Source organism: Terrapene carolina, unplaced genomic scaffold (genome assembly GCF_002925995.2).
Source record: "Terrapene carolina triunguis isolate 2854851 unplaced genomic scaffold, T_m_triunguis-2.0 Scaffold84, whole genome shotgun sequence".
NCBI lineage: Eukaryota > Metazoa > Chordata > Testudines > Emydidae > Terrapene > Terrapene triunguis.
Window position 1 is genome coordinate 25004813 of NW_020664435.1, and position 24046 is coordinate 25028858.

The window sequence follows — 24046 nt, forward strand, 5'->3', positions numbered from 1 at the left end:
CACGGCTTTTAAACGAAGTTACAAAGCATAGATGTATTTGAATTTTTATTGCTTTGAAATTATCATTACAGCAGAAGCATTGACAAAATTACTGTTACCTCGATATTTCTGCCTTATCACTTTTTCTCTTCTAAGCTTAACAGGAGATATTCTTCTAATATGCATTATTATAGGCATAGTCAATAATGTAATTCCATGTTCATGTATGTTAATTCCCTTGTGGAACATGGTGATTACTCATTGTCACTTATTATAAAAAAAATGAGATTGTTGCATCAAATAAACACTCTTTAAATGTCAAAGTCAATTCTCCATGCTTTACAAAGGACACAAAGTCACTTTTACAGTAATTCCAATTAGTTATTGGAGCATACAACAACTAATAAAGCATTAGGGAGATTAAATGTATAACCTTAAAAATATGATAGCTGGGACCACTGAATTTGATAGTACACAGTGTTGGGTGTGGTACTTAAAACTTGCAATGAATTATTTCATAATAACCATAATATTACTATGAAACCCTAGAATCACTTCTATTATTCTATAATTTCAGAGCAATATTATAATTTTCTCATTGAGATGCTTCTGCAGGGTCTGCTGTTCTCTGAGAAGGGTGCAAAACTGTCTTGTTTTGTTTTATTTTAAAAAAGGTTCTTAATAACTTGAGCGTATCCTCAAGAACATGTACTGCAAATTGAAACACACTGACTATAAACAAGATAATAGGGAGGAGCAAATGAGATAGTAAATCGATTAATGGAGTGAATATCATTTCTACTCAGTAGCCAAATGTTATCTCAATATCTTTGCAACAATGTTCAGTTTACAATAATCACCTGTTCCTGCTGCTGCTGTCAGCAGCATCTCTGGGAGTCTCTTCTGCTTTGTGCCTTGGGACAGATCCTGGCTCTTGCTCTGGCTACTTTACTGACTACCTGAGAATTCCTCCTGTTTTGACGAATACCCCGGTGGCGTAGTTTGGTGTAGCAGTTCTTGTGTTGTTCACGTCTCAGCCACTGATGTTGGAGTGTTACCTAGGAGCCCTGTCTGCCCAGATGCTGCAGTGACCTTTTGGAAGCTATTACCAGCCCACTCAGCATGGCTTGGAGCAACACTAATGCCCAAAGTGAAGCTCTTATTTGCAGTTTAGGACCAGATTGCCATGATTTATCCATACTAGGTTTTTAAGACTATTTTTTACAAAATGTATATTTTTAACTTAAAATGTCTAGATTGTGGTAGCTTTAAAAGCAAATCAGTGCCGTGGGCTGTGGAATGACTACAGAGTTATGGTTCCACTCATATTTTTTTCTGCCCAGAGCTCGGACTTTTCGAATATGACCACAATCTAATTTTTACACAAAATAATTTACTATTTATCATCAATACTAAATGTCTCTAATAATGAAAAATGTGTGACCAGTAAATTAAGTCATAGCAGGGAAATAAAACTTCACATTTAAGCATGGTGCATGCTCTTGAGGAAGGTAGTCGATTGTAGGGTAATATGAGTCCCATATGGGAAACACAGAAGTAGTTAAAATAAATCTTGGATAAAGACTAATGCATAAATTAAATCTGCCACACACCTCCTGGGTGTGGAGATAAGGGTAAAAGAATTAGATTGTGTTATTGGGCTCTTTAGGGAATGGAGCTTTATTATTCACTGCATTATGTACATTTCTGCTTATATGTCTTAATTTTAAGGATAAAATAATCTATGAAGCCATACAGCATAGTAGCATATCAGACCCATCTAGCATATCACTCAATCGTACAGTGTATGTATTGATATTGTTATTGACAGAAATGCTTTCTGTACAATGCTTCTTTTTCGCCCTTTGGCTGAGATCAAGTGTAATATTAGGTTAATATCATTAATTTTCTGTTATGGGCAAAATAACTTAGTCTTGTACAGCAACGGAATCAATTATGTAATATGTTAAATCTTTTCTAGTTCTAATTACTACAGTCCCAGTATAATCCTAATTCTAGAAATCTTCTGTGTGTGAGGGGGAAATAAACACACTGTTGTGCTCTTGGTAGGGGATGTCACAGTAAAGCAACAGTCTCGCCATCGAGTCATCCTCCAGCTCCCTGCAAATGGTGGCCGTGACTGCCCAGACACGTTATATGAGGAAAAGGAATGTGAGGCTCCTCCTGTGTGCTATACTTACAGGTAACCTAAATAAATTATGATAAATTATTCATGTCTCTTCAGCTCTCACCTCCTGTAAAGTGCAAGGGAAAATAGGGTACAGAGCCAAATCAGGCCTGGTAAAAGCAGGTGCAATTCCATTGATTCAGATGGAGTAAAACCCATTTACATGAGGCCCGTATTTGGCCAATTGTGTTAACATTCTGTTGGATTTACGTCTGGATTGCAGCCAGAGTTCCAGTGTTTTGCTTCTAATTACACATATTTAACCTCTGCAGATATAAATGTCATACATATCACAACATCAACTCTTTGGTGGTTAACTTTCAGATATTTGAATAATTATCTCTTAGCAATTCTTTGGGAGCACAGTATGAGAGCAGTCAAATGTAAAAGCTTTCTTTCTAAATGTTCTAAAAGTGTTTCGTACATTAAATACATGTAGTATTACTGAAATCCAGTCATCTCCTGTATTGGAGGATGACAGCCTCTGAGAAGAAAGGACATTTTGCCACAGCTCAGGAAGGTATGCACACAAGTGGCTTTAAGCTATCCTTGCATCCACTCCAATCCAACCCCCAAACTATCCATCAATTATCCAACAATCCATCTTCTCATAGATTAGAGCAGGGATCGGCAACCTTTGGCACGTGGCTCGCCAGGGTAGGCACCCTGGCGGGCTGGGACGGTTTGTTTACCTGCCGCGTCCGCAGGTTCGGCTGATCGCAGTTCCCACTGGTCGCAGTTCACCGTTCCAGGCCAATGGGGGCAGCGGAAAGCAGTGGCCAGCGCATCCCTAGGCCCGTGCCGCTTCCCGCAGCCCCCATTGGCCTGGAGCGGCGAACCGGCGAGTGGGAGCAGCGAACCACAGTGAGTGGGAGCCACGATCGGCCAAACCTGCGGATGTGGCAGGTAAACAAACCGGCCCGGCCCGCCCCGCCAGGGTGCTTACCCTGGCGAGCCGCATGCCAAAGGTTGGTGATCCCTGGCTGCTGTAATCTTCACCAGAGGACCCAAAAGACCATTCCAGCAGGTAAGGATTGCCAGGATATAAGGGTAACCTGACTATGCGTCCCACGCATTTGGGCTATAAGTATGACTGCATGGAAGCCACTATAGTGGCTCTGTGCCATCTAAGGATTCCCCTAGGTGAGTGCATTCTCAAGTAGAAGGTGAAGCCAGATTTGGAGCTGCTTCGTAATACCAGAGCAGCACAAAGCAGTCCAGGTGTGGCCCCGATGTTTAGACCTTTCCAGTAATGGGAAACTAGTTGTATTGAATTGACAGTACTATATAAATATAATTTTTAATTGAAAGACATGGTTGATTCAGAAAGTAATATCCTGTTTCTTCCCTGGTAGCAAAGAACACCTGTTGTTTCTCCTAAATGCTACCACTCTGTCGTAATGATCCTGATAAATGTCCTTTCCTTTGGCAACGACAGAATGGAAAACAAATATAGGTTATTAATGTATTATCTTGATCCTGTGTCAGAGAATTATCACTTCCGATCCATTAGGAGATTACAACATATCTAATTGAATGGTATATGAGGATATGATTACAGTGCTTGAAGCTACCAAAACGCAGCACTCCAAATATAATTTTAAAACTTTCCTTTGCAGTGTCAGCTTAATAATTTTATCCCTTAAACATTGGCTGCTGCTCAGCTATTTAACACCTTCAAAACCAGGTGATTTCCTGGAGTTTCATCTGAGCCACTGGTGTGTGCAGGATGCTGTGTGCAGGAGAACACTGGGTTTCTAGCAGTGCTAGGCAGGGCAGCTTAACTTTCTTGGAAGGGACTAGTGTTAAACACCCTTCCCTCTACTCCCTCTAGCACCCTTCTTCTCTGGCCCGGGCACATAGTATGACACACACACACACAGCCAGCTCCCTACTCCTTCCTCAGGTCAGGGAGCAGCACAAGGAAGGCAGGTTACACTGAAAGCTGGGGCTAAAGGAAGAGAGGATCTCACATGAACCCACACCTTGATGGATCACGGTAGTACCACAGCTGATGGCTACGGCACGTGGGTGATATGAATCATGTATGCATTTAATGTTTTTTTCACTTGACTCAATTCAGTTGAGTTTACAGCAGGACATCCTGCATAGGTTTTGCTATATTCAAGGCCCTGTGTACTCTGGGGCAATCTACACCTAACTTCTACAGTATTATGATGGACATTTTGTAGCAGCTTCAGAAATTTTTTAAAATAAATGTTTATAACTGAATTAAATATGCAACTGAATAATCCAATCCGTACAGTATTGATTTATTTTATCTATTTCAGTCTTCTAGAAATTCCTCATCCCTGTTGTTTATTTTGATTAAATTATGTTTTCCCCACTGTTAACAACCTGGTCCCATGTCCCACTATATAGTCACTAATCTGTTGGACGTGATCCCAATCTCTGGGTCCCATGTGCTTCCAAGCCAACTGGATCTGGCTGGAGTCTAATCACTGTTTCCAGATGTGGGACTATACACTCCCTGGCTAAAATCTCTTGTGTGGGCATCCTTCTTTGGGATGTGGGGCGTTGCTGCCCAGCCATCCTAGACCTGGAAATCAGTGTCTGAGACCTTCTGAGCCGCATCCCAAGTCACTTACATCCCCTCAGCGCTCCACCTAGTCTGAGGGCACTCTGAACTTTTAGTTTAACCCCTTCTGGAATAATATGGTGGGAAAACAAGGAATGTGGACTTAGCAAAGGAATTTCTTAACCCCTGAACCTTTATTCTTAAAACACTCAAGTATTATAGATCTTTGAAAACAAAACAAAAATCCTCTGATGCTCCCTCCACTGGTCGGATCTCACCCCTTTGCTGATGTTTCAGGCTAGCCAGAGTCCCTCCTGCTCTCACCCTAGTGCACAAAGGTCTCCCCCACCTGCACACACAGATCAGAACCCCTCTTTTAAGTAGTGTCTCTCCTCTTCGTCATGCTCTCAACTTGGGACACTCCAGCCTTCTCCCCGCAAGTCATGCCTCATCCACTTATATAGAAAACTATTGTTCCATGGGAATGGGTCAGTTGTTGAAATTCATTCAAAGTTGGTGGTTCCATATTGCTGTCTTGATGGCTTCTCAATGAGAATCCTTCAGTGAGGTGTCAAGCACTTGTCCCAGGGCAGTTGTCTGTAATGCAGTGCAACAGGTTGCCTTTGGCATGGCTAGGCTTGTGCAATCACTGTGTCCAACATTTCCACAGGCAAAACAAGACAGGGTTCATAATTTGACTCAGACATAACTCACTCCATCACAGCCACATTTTCAATTTTCAATATGCAGTAGGTTTTTGTTGACTAATGTTAAAATGCCCTGAACACATAAACACAGTGAAGGGGCCCTTTCATTAAATGGATAATTGTACACAAATCCAGTCACTTGTTTATTATGAAAAATATAAAATATGCTCGGAGTCATAGTAATCAAAATCAGATTATAAAGAAAAAGTGTTTAAACATATTAGTACTGCAAAATTTGAGGTGAAATGTCAAAGTAGTATACAAGACACAGATACACAAATCCTGGCAAGAGAATTATTACAGCTGTTATATTCATTATTTATTTGTGGAAAACCAGTAGAGTGCTTGGTATTTTAAAATACATGAAGGAAGACATGTTCCATCATCTTACTGCAAATCCAAAAGAGATTGAGCACCACCCAGATCCATCTCTACCTAGGTCCTTAAGGTGGTCTGCCAGGATATTCAGTTTATGTGCATCATTGGCAACCCTATCTGACTACCAAAGCTTTTGGCAACACTGTATTGCTGGCAATGTAGTGACATTCCTTAGTAAACATGGTCTGGAGTTGATTGGTCTTCCATCCTAATATGTCTGTTTCAAGAAAACTGAACCAGTGCTGATGGAGACGGTTTCTGGGTTCGGCTTTGATTATCCTAATTTCTGATCTTGCCCTGCCACTTAGTATGGAGCAGCTGAGGAAGATGAGAATCAAAACTGTCAATTTGGTGCTCTTTAGCACCTACAACTCCTGCTGAAGTTAATAGGAGCTATAAGCGGAGCACAGCAAAAAAATGATAATAAAAAAGAGAACTCAACATGCTTCATGTCATTGTTAACTTTTGTTGTGGATAATCTGTGGTAGGCTAATAATAAATAATCATTTGTTATTGTTTCTGGAGTAATCTAGCATATTTTCCTCACTTACGTTTTGACAGATATCATTTAGATGTATTGTTTCTAATTTATCCTTTTCCTTGTTGCAGGTGGAAGACCCACAAATGGCGCAGATGCCAGCTGGTACCATGGTATGTTCGCCAGGACAGCCCAGGTGCCCATGAGACATGTGGGCCTGGACTACAAGCAAGAGGTGAGAGACTTTATTTCTGTCCTTTATTTCCTAAGAGTCAGTGGCTAAATTGGTGGGGAGGGAAAAGTAGTTGTATCTCTCCCACATTAAAGGTTATCATTGAAACCATAAAGACTAGAGACTTAATGTTTTATTAAAATAAATGAAAGCCATCAGGGGAAATTACTAGATTACCAGCCTGGCAGGAGTTATCCCACACCAACCCCAGGAAAATATTTGTTCATAAAATATCTGTTTTAAGTTTTTATTTAAATATTGTTGCAGTGTGTGACTAAGGTTAATGCTGCTCCTTGTTCAACCATTCTCATCTTTTTTCTTTTGCCAAGAGAGAGAAGCATCTAAAATTTGTTCTCATTATCTGGGCCAAGTTTTCAAACATGGGTGTAGTAACTACACTCTGAAAAGCCTATGTTTTTAGACTTATAAATAGTTAGATGCTTACATACTTACCTTCTCTACAGTGAAAATACTGAGTTGCTTATACGTACGTGGTGTTTTGCATGTATGCACATTTTTGGGGGGCATGCCCATTATGCATAGATCTGAGAATCTGGCTTCTATATGTTTTCCATATGATAGCAAATAATTTTAGTAGCCAAAAGCCTGGTTTCAATGTCACCTGTTTTACCAATAATTTTTTGTGATAACATATTCACCTAAATGTGACTGCATTGCATAGATTAAGAGAGATTTTTGAGGAGTATTAAATGAAATCAGTGTGAAAATTGTAGTTGCAATTCCCACTTACTGTATTGTGATAATGGAATTGTTCTGAATGACCAATGAACCCTGAACTTCAGGATATTTTTCTCCCAGACTCATAGACTTTAAGGCCAGAACGGACCCTCATGATCATCTAGTCTGACCTCCTACATATTGCAGGATATTTTTCTGTTTGTTTTTTTTAATGGAAACTCTGATCCATTATAACAGTATTGACTCAGTAGAATGCAGAGGAGCTTCCTGAGCAAGGGATGTTGCTGGCAGCATAAGTGAGGTGTTCTGGTTATTAGCTTACATGCAATGTCAAAGCAGGTTATGATATTCTTTTAGGTTTTCTGTAGAGTAAATCTTTACCTAGTAGCGTCTACAGATGATTCTAAAGATGTTCTGAAAATGAATTTAAGGTATACCATGAAATGAATCCTGAATGTATTGCCTGCTAGTACAAAAATCTTCTGACTGTGTGTAATTCTCATGATGATATACCACTAGCCCAATCTATTTCTGGACCCTGCAGCTTCTTGAGGCAAAAATCAGATTATGCACCTAGAAAATAAGATTTCTCTCTTTGATGGCAGCAATTCAGGATAGTACAAAATGTTGCCTCCTCATTTGTATTGTCATGGTAGAAACAGCATCTAAATCTGCAGGATAGTTACAACTTTTGTCCCATAATCAGTACCGTAGCCTGAAGCACACCCTAAATTATCCTAGCGCACAGATTTTCTATATTCGATGCACCATGAAAGTTTTGCTGAGCTCTCCTTATATAGTGCCCTGTAACTCTATTTACATACTGTATATACACACGCACAAACAGTAATACTTAGTTTTGGAAATGCTGTGGACACATTTTTCAAACTTGGCATAACTGTGTTTCCCTGAAACACCACACTGAGCTAGCAGGTTTTGAATGGTCTGAGAAAGGTTAAATGGGTTCTGCAGACTCAGTGAAGTCAGAGGTTTGTTACCCTGGCCAGATATGAGTGGTGGGAGTGGTTGTCTGGAGAGAGAGAGAGAAGACCTGGGGTATGGGAGAACAGCAGTGCTTAATTTGCAATGAAAGAAGTGCCAGAGATCAAGCAAATTTTTTTTTTTTTTTTTTTTTTTACATTTGTAACTGATGCAGCAAGCTTAGAAATGCTGGAGCTATGAATTGCCAAGCCTAGAGGTGCCAGGGCTCAGCACTGACAAGCCCTGGTACAAATTAAGCACTGGAGAACAGTCTTGAGTTAGGAACCCTAGGAGTAGCCAAGCCTGAGGAGAAGGCTTGAGCTACAGTATATTAATGGAGCCAAACTCCAGGAAAGGGATGAAGTTTCATTCTACATAGTGTGCAAACTTAGCCTTAGAGCAGATTGGAAAGACAATTGCTCACTTTTGAGATGAGGGCCCAATTCCCTCTCTGGACTCTCAGATGGGTACCCTGGAACTGTCTGTGTGCTGATCTGACCGCCCAAATATGGGAATTGAGTGTCCAGTTTAGGCAATGAAAGTTATGGCTGCTCAGCACGTCTGAAAGTTAGGCCTGAGCCCAGTATTGGCTTCTCCCTTTTAGGTAAACGACAAAACTGTGCATAGGATGGGACCGTATGTATACTAGTCTCATTTCTTTTAATCTCTGGTGCATATACAATGCTAACTCAGATACAAGCTGATCAATCCATTTTCTGCCTCTGATTCAAATGGGGCTCAGCTGTGGTAGTTCTGAGAGCACTGCAGCTGGCAATCGGGGAAAAAAAGAATAGGAATATGATGGAATTTAGTTTTGCTGCTGTTTACTTTTTTGTAGTTAGCATCATCAACTCAGTCCGAGAACATTACAAGTGTTTTGTTTAGAAGATGGATTTGATTGGAAACCTGTTTAGAAGTTTCACACAAGCAACTGTTAATCCTGTGATGTGAAGCTATGTAAATTATACAGTAGGTTTTTTGTTGTTGTTTTGGGGTTGGGGTTTTTTTTGTTTGTTTTTGGGGTGTATTCACAGATGAACTAGCACTGCATGAATTAATAATCTGCAAAATATTAACGCAGAACAGAGTAAAAATAACTCTTTTTCTTACCTGCTCTGTGATATTAGCATGTGTACTGTATTCTAACAGGAATGGGAAAGACTAATTTGAGGCTTTTCTGCCTGGCAATGAACTATTTGGCAAATTTAAGCAAAATCACATCAGCTCTTCTAGAGGCATTAGAGAGTGAAATAAATAGATGTTTTCCATTATTTGAACACCTCTACAGCCAAAATGGCTGGGAACTGGAAGTTGAACATTTATACAGAAATAGCCCAATTTGTGTAGAAGTATCTTTGTGCATTCTGGAGGAAACTGGTTTAGATTTAACTGAGTTTTGTACCTCTGAAAATTGCATACTGAGTATGCACAGTGCAAGGTTTTCATGAATTTCTTATAGGGTGATAGTCACTTCTGTCCAGAAGGTTAACATATATGCCACTTAAGTTTTAATTTTAGCCTTGAAAATAGGGCTTAAGTGGAACTTAAGTGGTTCTGGTCCTCTGCACAGGAGTAAATTTCATGCCAAGTGTGCAGCTAAGGCAGGGATCAGCAACCTTTGGCACGTGGCTCACCAGGTTCGGCCAATCGCGGCTCCCACTGGCCGCGGTTCGCTGCTCCAGGCCAATGGGGGCTATGGGAAGTGGCCCAGGCCGAGGGATGTGCGAACCGCGGCCAGTGGGAGCCGCGATCGGCCGAACCCGTGGATGCAGCAGGTAAATAAACCGGCCCGGCCCGCCAGGGTGCTTACCCTGGCGAGCCCCGTGCCAAAGGTTGCCGCTCCCTGAGCTAAGGATGCTGCACTATACACAAACGTCTGGCTAATTTGGCTTTGTACTGGAAACTGTTGTCCAAGTTTGAATGGACTGAAGCAAGAGCTCCACTGGAGATTTTGGCTCTGTCCCTATTGACTCGGTAAGTTGTGACAGTCAAGGAGAGCTGTTGCACGAGTTGCTTGGTGTGCAGGCAAAGAGCCACAGGTTCCACAAGTTGTAGAAAGATATTACATTATCTTAGAATTACTGTAGTATGTGATCATTTAGTTACAGGGGTCGGCAACCTTTCAGGACTGGTGTGCCGAGTCTTCATTTATTCTCTCTAATTTAAGGTTTTGCGTGCCAGTGATACTTTTTAACATTTTTAGAAGGTCTCTTTCTAGAAGTCTATAATATATAACTAAACTATTGTTGTTATGTAAAGTAAATAAGGTTTTTAAAATGTTTAAGAAGCTTCATTTAAAATTAAATTAATGCAGAGCCCCCCGGACTGGTGTCCAGGACCTGGGCAGTCTGAGTGCCACTGAAAATCAGCTCGCGTGCTGCCTTCGGCACACGTGCCATAGGTTGCCTACCCCTGAGTTAGACTGTTTCGTAATGCATATTTATGAAGAGGCAGAAGTACTGTTTTGCAAGGAATCTTACCTTTAAGCACTCAAATCAGGAAAAGCTGCACCTTCAAATTTAAGATCCTCTTAGTGTAATATTTGTTTATATGAATTTACAGAACAATTACTGATTTCATCATAGATATTTTGGATAGCTTATTTAAAGATGCCCAAATGTTTGTGGGTTTTCACTTTGCATGGGTGTGTGTGTAGATATAGATATCCTCTTGGTATAAAAAAAATTCTCATCTGTGAATAAATGAGACTTTAAGATGGATATTTGTTCTTAGTATTAAATAGCTTCTAACACATTGGCATGAGTGTTAAATTTCACCATCCTTTGGTTGCTCCATGATAATTTTCCTATTATAGTGATATGCAGTGATCATCAGACAGAATTAATCTCAGCACTTCAGTTTCCTGTGTTTCTTACTTTTATTTTGTATTCCTATTCAGTAGAACAAGTAATTCTGGTTTTTCCAATTTACAAGAACCGTCCTCAATTTGGAAGTTCTTCATTTGCACTGTTAGGAGATGTTGTTTCCCAATATTATTAGAACTATCCTGCTCTGGCCTTCATTGCCTACACACAGTCAGCATCACATACAATTTAGCACCAATGGTGTTAAAGCCAAAGGAACACATGTCACAGAATGGACAGATCCCACGTATACAGATTCATTAGCAGTTTCTTTCACACAAGACATTCTGTACTATTTATACTGTGAACACACATTAGTCAGAAAAAGTAATTAAATCTGGAAGGAAAAAAGGAGGGAGAGAGCATTAAAAACGAGTGGTGAAGAGGCTGGTCGTGACAGTCCATGGGTGCAGTTAGAATGACCTTGCCTAATATTGTAACCCTAATATTCATTTTTCAGCTATTTTATTACATTGGGTTTGGTTGACAGTAAAGGTATCAGGGTGAATCATAATGTTAGGAGAATGATTCATCCTTCAAGACAGTTCTGCTTCTAGCTGTCCTGTATAATGAAGCTTTTATTACAAATCATGTCCGTGTAAATGAACATGTCACAATTTTAGAGCTTGAGTTTGGTGTGGAGGAAAGACAAGAAATGGCTTTTTTATTTTGTTAACAAAATTGCTTTTCTTTCAACATGTATTTTTAAGAGAAAAAATAATGAACTTCAGTGGTCATGTAAAGTGATGGACTGATGTTCCAACGTAAAACAAAACATAGTGCAGGCTTGGCTTCTCTTGATACAGATGTTCCAAAGCATTTCACTCCTGACCTGCAAAATCATTGATATTTTGGTCACGGGTCTTTCTTGAACAAATACGGGTAATCATGCCAGACAGTGTTATCCTGTGGTGTATGTAAGCTTCCAGTAGGGACTGACCACCATCATTTCACTTGTGGTAAAATGCCTTCTAATCTTCTAGCAGTGAAAAACAGTGTAAGTGCCCTATAGCCCCTTGCTCTCCATCAGCACATACCTGAAAACTTTTGATTTATGCTTATGTATGCTGTAGCAGAGGGTAATACATGTGTTTCAGTACAAAGGTTAAAGTCGCCATATTTCCTTTCGTTACCCTAAAGCCTTCTTCAGTCATCATTAAAATATTATCTGGAAGCAGGAGTGAAAGGCATGGAGTGTTCACAAATTGGGGGAAAGAGCAAACTGGAAATGTTTGATAAAACCAGATTGAAAATGTTTGATGAAGGTGATGCTGACTACAATGGTAAAATAAAAATCTTCAGAGCCCATCTGATGGCAAAATATGAATCCCACTTAAAATATTATGAGTAATTCTGAGGATGCCTGGAAGAGGTTTCAACATTAATTTGAACAGTATATGAAAGCCGTAGATGCTATTAAACTTATTAACTAGGCCAAAAAATCTCGCATATCAAAGGATGTATTTAGTTGAATGTCAGAATAAAAACTCTGGTAACAAATCAGTAATGGACCGATTGCATCACAGCAGACAAGAAGACATGCTCTCAGGTAAGGGGTGTCCCTGTGACATATTCGAGACTCTGATAGGAGGATGCAGAGCCTGCTACGCAAGGCACCTAAAATGTTCCACAAGCATTTTAAAAAGAACCCTAGAGGAATGCAACAGCCAATGTGGAATTTGTCAAAAAAACTGATTTTGAAAGGGAAAAAAAGTTTAAACAGAAGCCTAGGTAAATTGGGCACAGGCAAACAAAACGATCTGTGAAAAGCTGTGTTTGAACTAGGTACTTGAAAGACAGCTATTAATCATTGTTAAAAGGTATTCTTATCCACAAGGGACCATCTCCTAGAGTAGATGCTCAGCCCCTTTGTGGTGTGCGTACATAACTGGAGAAAACTGGGGGGGGAACTGGGTTAGAATGAGAGCAAAATAAATTCCAGATGAGGAATATTGACTAGTAATAATGAATATTGAGATGAGGGATGTTATGCAAGTCATTTATTTTTATCTGATTTTTCTCTATATTTTAATAAACATTATTTTATGGAAGATGCTGTTGTGTGAGTATTTTCTGCCATCTTCTCTCAAAAACTGTGAAGCAACTTTTAAGGAGAATTAGAAAAGACCAAAGATGTTTCTGGAGCATAACTCCAATCAGTCTTGTCCTCTTCCAGTGAGATATGTTGCCCACGGCTACAATGGGGATTCACAATGGAAGAAGACAAAAGGGCCTAAGGAGGAGGAGGTGTAAGTTAAAGAGGAAGACAAGGAAGAAGGGCAAAACATGAGGACAGATGACATTATTCATAGAACAGAGATACCAAGAGACTGGGTTCACGCCTTAGTAATTGTACAGAAAAATGAACAGACTTGGACTCTGCATTAGCATCAAGACATTGAACAGCAATGTTAAAAAGGAACATTTACACTTCCTGCAAGAAATAAAATGAAGCCAGGAGCCAAACTCTTCAGCAAAATTAGATTCATCAGCAGCATTTTCCCATGCGCACAGAAATTTCCAAGATTTCCAGTTTCACTACAGAGCATGGCACATGCCGCTTCTTGATATGATCAGTGCCAGGAATATTTCACCACACGTCCCATGTACTAGAATATCTCACAAGAGTGTAAGTACACTTTGATGGTGTAACACTTATGATCAGCACTGATGCTGAACACATAAGCAACTGTACTGGAATAATTTGTATCATTCTAAGAAATAAAACAATATTTTTTCTCATAATATTAAACAAGGGATTATAGCAGTTCCTGTTTAAAGCTTGATTGTAAGTGCTCTAAAATCCATACAATTACTCAGATTGTCTTGAAATATGGAGTGCCTTATGGGTTTGAGGTACTATTAGTGATCCAGATTTGGGGGCCGTTTGACTAACGGGATCTCAGATAGAGCCGCACCAAAAAAAATGACGTTTCTTAAAGTTGAGATATTGTGGCAACCTTTTTGTGCTCACAGATAGGGTCTGTCTACACAGCCTACTGAAGTGAGACTCCCGGCCCAGGTGAACAGACTCCGGCTAGTGGGGCTCACACTAGCATTCTAAAAACAGATGTGTAGACAGCGCTTTGAAGTGGTGGCTTGCACTCTGAAGCCCAGCCTCCTCCCTGGGCTTGAGAGCCCAATCCACAACTTCAAATCGCTGTCTACAACGCTGTTTTTAGAGCGTTAGTGCCATGTGACAACCCTGCTAGCCCAAGTGTGTCAACCTGGGCTGGGACACTCGCTTCCACGGGCTGTGTACACATACCCAGAGCAATCAAACCAGGGCTCAGATCATTCCAGAAGCATGTTCAACGCTTCAGAGTCACCCCAAATGAGGGGATAGCACCACCAGCCTTTTGGGGAAAAGCAAATTAAAAGTTTATGTGAAGATTTTGCTACTCTTGTTTAGCTCATCAGAAGCCTCTGGCTCTTTAAAATGACAAACTGAAGGGATTAAATTGGACTAACACTATTTGTAGTTCTGCCACCAGCTTGCTGGGTGACATTGGGCTAGTCACATCACTTCTCTGTGTCTCAGTTTCCCATCTGTAAAATGAGGATAGGAATGCAAAGTTCTTTGAGATATACTGATGGAAATCTAGGTCTTTTGAGTATTACTTAGCCACAGTAGCATATCAGCTGCAAACTAAGGTGAGGATTCAGCTGTCTGGCCACAAACTCCTACCAACAAATATTTCTCTTTCTGTTTAAAAAAAATAACCTAGGAAATTAAATGGGAAGAAACCTTGTTAACACAGAGTTAAGGTTGCCCAGTGATAGCTCGTGCCCTTCTAGAACCTCAAGTTCAGCAATACTTAAACTTCTGAAAACCAGGACATACAGAGATAAGGTAAATGCCCACCAACCTCAACTCTTCCCTCTTTGAGCAATGCCCATCTCTCTCTCTCACACACACACACTCTCTCTCTCTCTTTCCCCCTTTACACTTTAATGGACAGGTGCCACTTGCACTATGCTCAGTGAGCCTACTCCCTTGACATACTACTGCACTTATAAAATTTAACATCACTTCATACTCTTCTATACCCCCATCACACTTGCCCACAAGATACCCCCTACACCTACGCTTTCCCCTCCCTATCATTAAATCCACAGACTGGTTTCGTATCCCACCACACTACTGACAATAGCCATGTCAAGTAGACCTGAGTGCCTTGGTAATGACCTAACCTACACAATTCTGTAATGAAATGATGCAGACTGGAACCTCAAGATATCTATGCACCTCCTTCCTTTGATAACACACATGGGAGGACAGGGCTCATACCCAGATCTTCTCATATCACAATCACAGCTCTTCCATTTACTCCTCCACCATTCAGTACAGCTACTCCTAAGACAGAGAATGCAGCTGGAGTGAATGTATAATTCCCAGTGCCTATTGCCCAAGTGAGGGGGAAGGGGCTAAGTTAAAATTGCACCATTTGTTTATCTTAATTCTGTATTTCCTGCCTTTCTAAAGTTTGAGTTTTTCTGAATAAGAGACCACTGGGCAACCTTAACTCTGAATTAACAAAGTTTTGTGCCATTGAATAAATAAACGAATGAAAGTCCTTTGTAAAGCAAAGGGACCCCAAAGCCATTTCATTTATAAACTTTTAAAATATATTTTTATGCTGCTTGGCCATTGCAGCTTAAGTAATTCAGTAAAAAATAAACAAACAAACATGGAAGGAAACAAAAATGGCATTTTGTTTTTACCTACCCATAACAACAGACTTACTGAAATACAGCATTCGTATTTAATTACAACAACAACAACAAAACAGATTGGCTCATGGCCCCTTGTGGCTTAGTTCAAGTGACACTATCAGACAAATCTTTAATTACATCAAACATCAAAGTCCCTTGTCTAGAAAATTTAGAGTGCAGTTTATTTCACACTTCTCTTCTGGGAGATGATAATTGTTAAATAGGGAAACCGTTTCTTAAGTGAATTGTATCCACTTTACATTTGATTTTTCTGTTAACTGTACTCTCGTGTTTTATGTGTACACTTCACAATCACTTTTGTGTTTAATCCAGTAACAGAACAAGCACATCCCTTCCTCTCGCTGCTAATGTGTACAATCAATTTGATGTGGTTGGGTAGGATTGATTATTAGCCAAGCAGCAGTTGAAAACATTGCTTGTGATGAAGGTTGATCATAGATCTCAGCTGGCATTTATAGAGTATAATTAAAGAGCCATGGGCTTGGTCAGATGTGCTGAGCACCTGAAGCTCCCATTGAATTGAACTAGAGCTGTGGATGCCCAAATGAGACTCTATGTGAAAAAAATGTGACTGACATTCTAACAACTTCTTAAATGCTAAAAGCAATGCAAAAGTGCAGCTGGACATGGATTATTACTTGGCCAAGGTACTGTATCAATAAATTACACAGTTGTCAACGGCCTGTATTGTCAGCAGCGGAAAAACTAACCACTGTTTAGCCACTCGTAAGCATTAAGTATACATTTTGAAATAGGTACCTAAATCAGTAGTGTAACACAGTACAATTGAATCAAAAGCCAATCATCTGCACCTAGTGGCATGGAATGGTGCGTTGTTATGGATGCTGGGAGAGTCAATGTCAGGAGCAGATTCGGTATCACAACCTACATTGTATATTGTATTGTCATGGGGCTGAAATCTTTAGTTTTCAAGGATGAAGCTCTCTCCTGCTTTGGTTGCTTCAGTGCACAACTGACAGCTGATCCTTGAAAAAGCAGAGGTATTAGCTCCAGAGGGAGCCTCTCATCTCTGTCTGCTGGATAAAAGTTAGATGCACAAACAACATAGGTTCTCAAAGAGGGTGTGACAGGCTGGAGATGTCTGTAGAAAAGTCATGTTTAATAGCCAAGAGAGAGTTGGTTTTAGAAAAACTCCACCCACACTGGTGAAACTGCCTTCCTCAATGAACAGTGTGTAGGGCCAGACAGAAACCACATTACTAGATGGGCAGACTCGTCTTTGAAATGCAGTCTCTGAGGTGGATAGTTAAGCCTTTGAAAGGAGGCTGTTAAAAGTCATTGGGTGATGTCAACTGGTCATCTCTTAAGCCTCAGCTAGACAAGTCTAAGGCCTGGTCTACACTGTGGGGGATCGATCTAAGATACGCAACTTCAGCTACGAGAATAGCGTAGCTGAAGTCGACTTATTTTAGATCGACTTAGAATCACTTCGCATCCTCTGGCGCGGGATCGATGGCCGCTGCTGCCCCGTCGACTCCACTTCCGTCTCTCGCCATGGTGGAGTTCCGGAGTCAACGGCAGAGTCCGGCGGGTAGTGTAGACGTACCCTAAGGGAATACCTGCATCTCTCACAGGTGCGAAAAATCCACACACACCCTGGGAGATATAGTTAAGCTGACCTAACACATCGTGCAGACAGTGCTAGGCCAACGGAAGAATAAGTTACCACCTCTTGGGGAGGTTGATTACCTACAGTAACAGGAGAACCTCTCCCGTCACTCTAGTATGTCTTTGCACTGAAGCACTACAGTGGTGCAGCTACAGTGCTGCAGCTGTGCCGCTGTAGTGTTTCAAGTGTAGACATGGCCTTAGAGGGCAGGTCTACACTTAAAACACTGTATATGCATAGCTGTATGGATACAGCTGTGATGCTGTAGGGCTTTATTGAAGACGTCCTATACTGACGTCGGCATAGATAATCCACCTCCCTGAGAGGTAGTAGCTATATCAACAGGAGAAGCGCTCCTGCCAACATAGCACTTTCTACACTGGGGGGTTGGGTTGGTATAAATACATCACTCAGGGGTGTGGATTTTTCACATCCCTGAGTGATGTAGTTATACCAATGTAAGCCTATAGTATAGACCAATCCAGAGAAAGCAGCAAGTCCAAAACCATGTGGTAGGGGTAGGTAACTGAGGAAGTTTGATTTGAAGAATAGGGATGACTTGAGTTTCCTCGATGATGGGAGCTATGTCTGGGAAGATAGCAGTGGAGGAGAGGGATCTCTGGATGCGGTGAGAGAGGCATGCTTCCTCTATCTATTTATCTTTTAGGACAGTATGGGAGCTTGAACTCTGACATTGGGGTGAGAGCCATTAATCACTTCTTGGAACATCATAAGCATTTGTGTTTCCTTCTGTAACTGAAACTGTCTTGCGTAGTTTAATGTTTGCAAAATGTAAACATAGATGTGGTAAGCAACCTGTTTCTTTTTGTTTTACTCCATTTTCTTTCTGTTTTTAACAAATTTTGTTCTGATTAAGAAATCTGCTTTTGTGTGCGGTGAAGGTTCACCTAATCTTTCCTCAAGGAGCAAAGGCACCCTGTAAACTCAAAAGAGACAAATAGGACGAGAAAGAGGTTCTGAATTCTAAACCCCTCCTAACTCTCACCTCGATCAATAAAGCAAGGACAGGAATCTTAACTTCCTGCAAAGTGTGTTACAAAAGGTGGTGATGAGCAAATGCCTGGGGAGATACCAAAGGACCAAGGAAGAGATGAGCGTTGGTGGGAGGGTCAGGTAAAAGATGGCTAAAGGAACAGCACTGTAATAGTAGGAAAATTCAGGAACTAGCCCTATAGCTCAGATTCATAATCCAAATCTGACAAGACACAAGACCTCATCAACCTCACAGTGTTTCCTTCAAAGAGGAAAATGGTGTGTGAGAGAGACAACTAAGTGCATCAAAAATGAGCAAACTAATGCCTGAAGAAGCAGAGGGTAATCCTTGGATAGCATAAAAGTCAGTAGACGACTAGTCAGCACAGCTCAGAGCAGTACTGAGTCTGTTTGTGTCAAGAGTGGTTGTTTCAATCCCCTAGTTGAGCCAAGGATCAAGGGGAATTGTAAAGGTTGCTTACCGCAGCTTTTCATTATTATTCTCCTCTGTTCCCCCTGAAGCAGCACCATGCAGAAGCTCCGTGCAGCTCAAGATTCAGCCCATTTTTTTTTTCATTTAGGGTCTTCTAATAATATTTTAAGGTAGTACTGAATTATCCGTCAGAAACTTCAATTGTATTGTATGGTCTCAGGAAAAATAAAATAACACCACTCTAAATTTAAATTAAAAACAAAATACTCATAATTTATAGAGATACGAATTTCTAGTTGAATAGTCAAGGGCATTTCAAATATGGTCTATTGTTTCTTTTGTAAGCCATCTTACCAAAGCAGTACTGTGATTTCTTCTTGTTGTTGTTTTTGTTTTTTTAAGAATCTAAAGATATATTAGGCAAGACCGAACGGTTTATTTTCCAAGTGTTTGTTCCTTCCTTTTCTTCTCGAAGGAACTAGTTTCTCATAGATACTTTTACTGCTTTAGAAACTTTGCATCTAAAACTATTTATGGTTCCCTGTCAGCAGCGGAACATAATTATGCCATACTTTGTGCAGCAAAATTGAAGGTTTTTTTTTTTCAATTCACATTCCAGTAAAACCATTGTTGTCAGTAGCATAAAAACATTGCTGCTGAATTATTCAGTAAAATGTCATATAAAGCTTTCTGTTATTTCTTCACATTTTTACTGGACTGTATTCTGTTTATATGCTGTGTTACTACTACCAATTGGTAACCCAAATTACTTTTGCAGTTATGAGATATTGTGCCATATTGTGTGCTGTCATAAACCAAGAAACATTAACATGCCATTGTTCCCATTGAAAACAACACAACTACACGTTTTCAACAGAATTAACTCAGAATAATACTGGAATTATCTTGGGATAAAAGGAAGTAAGATGTATTTGATTATGGTTCTGTATTTAGACTAATGCTATAATTCTATCAACACATAATAGTAAATTGGATGTTTGCATGTGATATACCTGTTTAAATTCAGATGGAAAAGGCAGTGATAAAGAAGTGGCATTCAGCAATTCTGAAAAGGAGATACAGTGGGGAGATTATATATAAAGTTGCCATACATACTGGTGTTCATGGGATAGAGCTGGTTTTCGATATCATGTTCTGGTGTCCCAGGAATTTCTTTTTGGGACATCTGAAATTTCCCTTTTTTGCATGTAATTAATCAAAACAATACAGATTTTTTAAGTACAAAATGTTAGTTCCAACATACTGTTACCCTGCTGTAAAATGTTTGTACACCCATCTCACTCTCATCACACAGCTAATGTGTTTTACACCAACCATTGTTCAAGGCCAAAGCTTGTCGTAAGTTGTCAGGCAACAATGTTACAATACGTGTCTGAGGAGTCAATGACTCATTCTAATCACTCCAAACTTTGCAGCTCTCAGAATCAGAACCCAGAGCTGGATCCTTACTTTGTGTTTATCCTTCTCAGTAATGTGTTGTATTGAAACCCATCTTCAAATGTGGTAGTTTTCAATGGGTGGGATCCTACAGGGGTTCCCCCAATGGGACCCTGCAGGCAGAGGTGCTGGAACAATTTTTATAGCGGGGGTGCTGAGAGCCATTGAACCAAACTGTAAACCCTGTATGTAATGGAAACTATGTCAAGCCAAAGGGTGCGGCAGCACCCTTAGTTCCAGCACCTATACCCACAGGCATGGGCAGCGGGTATTGCAGGCAGGGGTAGGCTGTGCATTCCCAAACAGCCTAGCATGGCCCCGCCCACACTCCACCCCAGGCCAGGACCCCTCCTGCGGTTCCCAGAGGGCTCTGCTTTGGTTGGCTGGCCCGGGCTGGCTGGCCTGCCTCACACAGGGAGTCAGGGTGGCTGGTCCTGGGGCCGTGGCCCCAGAGCACCGGGGCAGGCCGCCCCACCTGGCTGCCAGGAGCCCTGGGGCCAGGACCGCTGCCGCCCAGTGCACTGGGGCCGGCCTCGCCACCCGAGCACCGGGGCCGGGAGCACTGCTGCCCAGCACACCAGGACTGGCCGCACTGCCTGGAGCACTGGGGCTGGGGCCTTGCCACCTGGCGCTGGGGCCGGAGGCCACAGGTAGGGTGCTCTGGGCTCCTGTGGAGGAGGGAGGGGCAGAAGGGGAGTGGCCAGGGGCTAACGTCCTGCAACGGCCGGGTTACTGACCACCCATGCCCACAGGGATTGATTCTTGGCCCTACGCTATTAAACATTTTTATCAACGACTTTGAAGAAAACATAAAATCAACACTGATAAAGTTTGCAGACAACAAAAATTAGGGGAGTGGTAAATAATGAAGAGGACAGGTCATAGATCTAGAGTGATCTGGATTGCTTTGTAAGCTGGGCACAAGCAAACAACGTGTATTTTGACATTGCTGAATGTAAGTGTGTACATCTAGGAACAACTAATGTAGATTTGAGGGTCATGGTGGATAATCAGCTGAACATAAGCTCCCAGTTTGGCATTGTAGCCAAAAGAGTGAATGCAATCCTGGGATGCATAAACAGTGGAATTTCGAGTAGGAGTTAGGTTATTTTACCTCTATATTTGGCACTGGTGTGACTGCCGCTGGAATACTGTGTACAGTTCTGTGCCCATAATTCAAGAAGAATGGAATGTTGATAAATTGAAGATGGTTCGGAGAAGGGCCATGAGAATGATTCAAAGATGAGAAAACATGCCTTACAGTGATAACTTCAAGTAGCTCAGTCTTTTTAGCTTAACAAAGAGAAAGTTAAGGGGTGACTTGATCACAATTTGTAAGTACAAAATTTGTAAGGGAACAAAAATTCTAAAATGGGCTCTTGAGTCTAGTAGAGAAATATATAATATGATTCAATGGCTAGAAGTTGAAGCTAGACAAATTCAGACTGGAAATAGGGTGGATATTTTTAAGAATATGGAATAATTAAGCATTGGAACAACTTACGAAGGGTCATGCTGCATTTTCTGTCCTGACAATTTTTAAATCAAGATTGGATGTTTTTTCTAAAAGCTGTGCTCTAGGAATTATTTTGGGGAAGCTCTATTACCCTGTGTTATACAGAAGGTCAGACTAGATGATCACAGTGGTGTCTTTTGGTCTTGGAATCCATGAATTCTGTTCATGTTCTTATATTGCCCACATATTGTGGTATCTAAGTTTGGGTGCATCTCGAAAGGAAATGTCTAGCATAACTTGATTATGTGAAAATCTATGAGGGGTGGCAATTTCTAACAGGCTTACTGCTGTAATATTATATCATAGTTGAGGTTGCCCTTTAATATTTTATTGTCGGAAAACATCAATAAAGAAATAATTTAAATAGAGTAAAGCATCTCAAAAATTTCAGATCTACATATTTAGCTGTAATGTACAAACATCTGTAAATATTAGGCTGTTGTGTTACACATAGCTGTTCTGGGTTTATCTAATATTTAGTAGCAGAATGTTGTCTGAAATGTGGGCATTCCTGGCTAATTGCTATATTATAGATCAGAGGCTCTCAACCTTTCCAAACTATTGTACCCCTTTCAGGAGTCAGATATCTCTTGTGTACCCCCAAGTTTCACCTCACTTAAAAACTACTTGCTTACAAAATCAGACACAAAAATACAAAAGTGTCACAGTACACTATTACTGAAAAATTGCTTAAGTTCTCCCTTTTACCATATAATTATAAAGTAAATCAAATGGAATATAAATATTGTACTTACATTTCAGTGTATAGTAGATAGAGCAGTATAAACAAGTCGTATGAAATTTTAGTTTATTCTGACTTCACCAGTGTTTTTTATATAGCCTGTTGTAAAACTACGCAAATATCTAGATGAGTGGATGTACCCCCTGGAAGACCTCTGCATACCCACATGTACCCCTGGTTGAAAACCACTGTTCTAGACTAGTTATAAGCCTGACAGTCCTTTATAAACTCTAAACATATTTGTTTCTAGCAATTACTTGTCGCAGACAAGATGGAGGACCGGCTGACATCAGTGAGTGCCTTAAATATGCAGGCCCTTTACCAACATTAACACAGGCCTGCCAGATTCCTTGCCAAGATGACTGTCAGTTCACAATCTGGTCAAAGTTTTCTTCCTGCAATGGGGACTGTGGAGCAGTCAGGACGAGAAAGCGCTCTCTTGTTGGTAAGAGTCAAAGGGATACTGAAACATTGTTTATTATTAGCTAGTATTTATTTTATTTTAAACTTATACAGTTTATATCAGTCTGAAGGATACCCAAATGCATACATCATTGACAAGCAGGCAGCTCTGAGGTCTAGGGCAACAACCAGGCAGATAATTGGCGTGCACTACACAATATTGCAGGGTTTGAGGGGGGAAAAATATCAGTAAAGAACACTACAGAAAACTCTAGGTCATAAGAGAAGTAACATGGGATTACCGATGAAATCATGGTCTCTTCTATAAGATCGATACACAATAAACTGCATAGTAGACCATTTATCTTTTTGAAGGACTGAGTCAACACTACCTGAGGTTCCACAGAGTTGAAATATTTAAAGCAATGTGTTAACCTACTGGGGCCTGGTCCAGGCCCATGGAAGTCAATGGCAGTCCTTCCATGAACTTTTGGTCAGCCCCTAAATCATCCCCTCCAGCCAAAATGGGCATAATCATTGAATTATTGACCATTTTCTACATCCTGTCTCCAAGTGCCTCAATTGTCACAGATCTGCTGTCATTATTGTTTACTATTTTCACTGCATTAGTGCCCGAAGGTTGTCACGGGAGTTGACATCCCATTGTGCTATGTACAGAACAAACATAAGGTAAATTAGAGTCCTTGGGGGTTGCTAGCCCAGCAAAAACTGGAGGTTTTTCTGGTTATTACAGATGGTTACAAAATGTTTTTCATGAACATTTTTACAAACACTTTTTCCTGCTTTTTGTTGAAATTTCATTGTGATTAAAAATTTGCACAACATTAACTAATCAGGTTTCAGAGTAGCAGCCGTGTTAGTCTGTATCCACAAAAAGAACAGGAGTACTTGTGGCACCTTAGAGACTAACAAATTTATTTGAGCATAAACTTTCGTGGGCTACAGCCCGCTTCTTTGGATACATAGAATGGAACATATATTGAGGAGATATATATACACATACAGAGAGCATGAAAAGGTGGGAGTTGTCTTACCAACTCTGAGAGGCCGATTAAGTAAGAGGAAAAAA

At 40.6% G+C, this 24046-nt stretch overlaps 1 protein-coding gene across 1 annotated transcript in view; it reads left to right on the forward strand.

Moving 5' to 3' along the window:
- Positions 1-24046, forward strand: part of THSD7A (thrombospondin type 1 domain containing 7A) — a 352561-nt gene that overhangs the window by 251383 nt on the left and 77132 nt on the right. The window contains exons 11-13 of the mRNA XM_026649434.1: positions 2050-2182; positions 6401-6504; positions 22805-22999. Of these exons, the coding sequence (XP_026505219.1) occupies positions 2050-2182; positions 6401-6504; positions 22805-22999 (432 nt within the window). The remainder of the gene's footprint in view (positions 1-2049; positions 2183-6400; positions 6505-22804; positions 23000-24046) is intronic.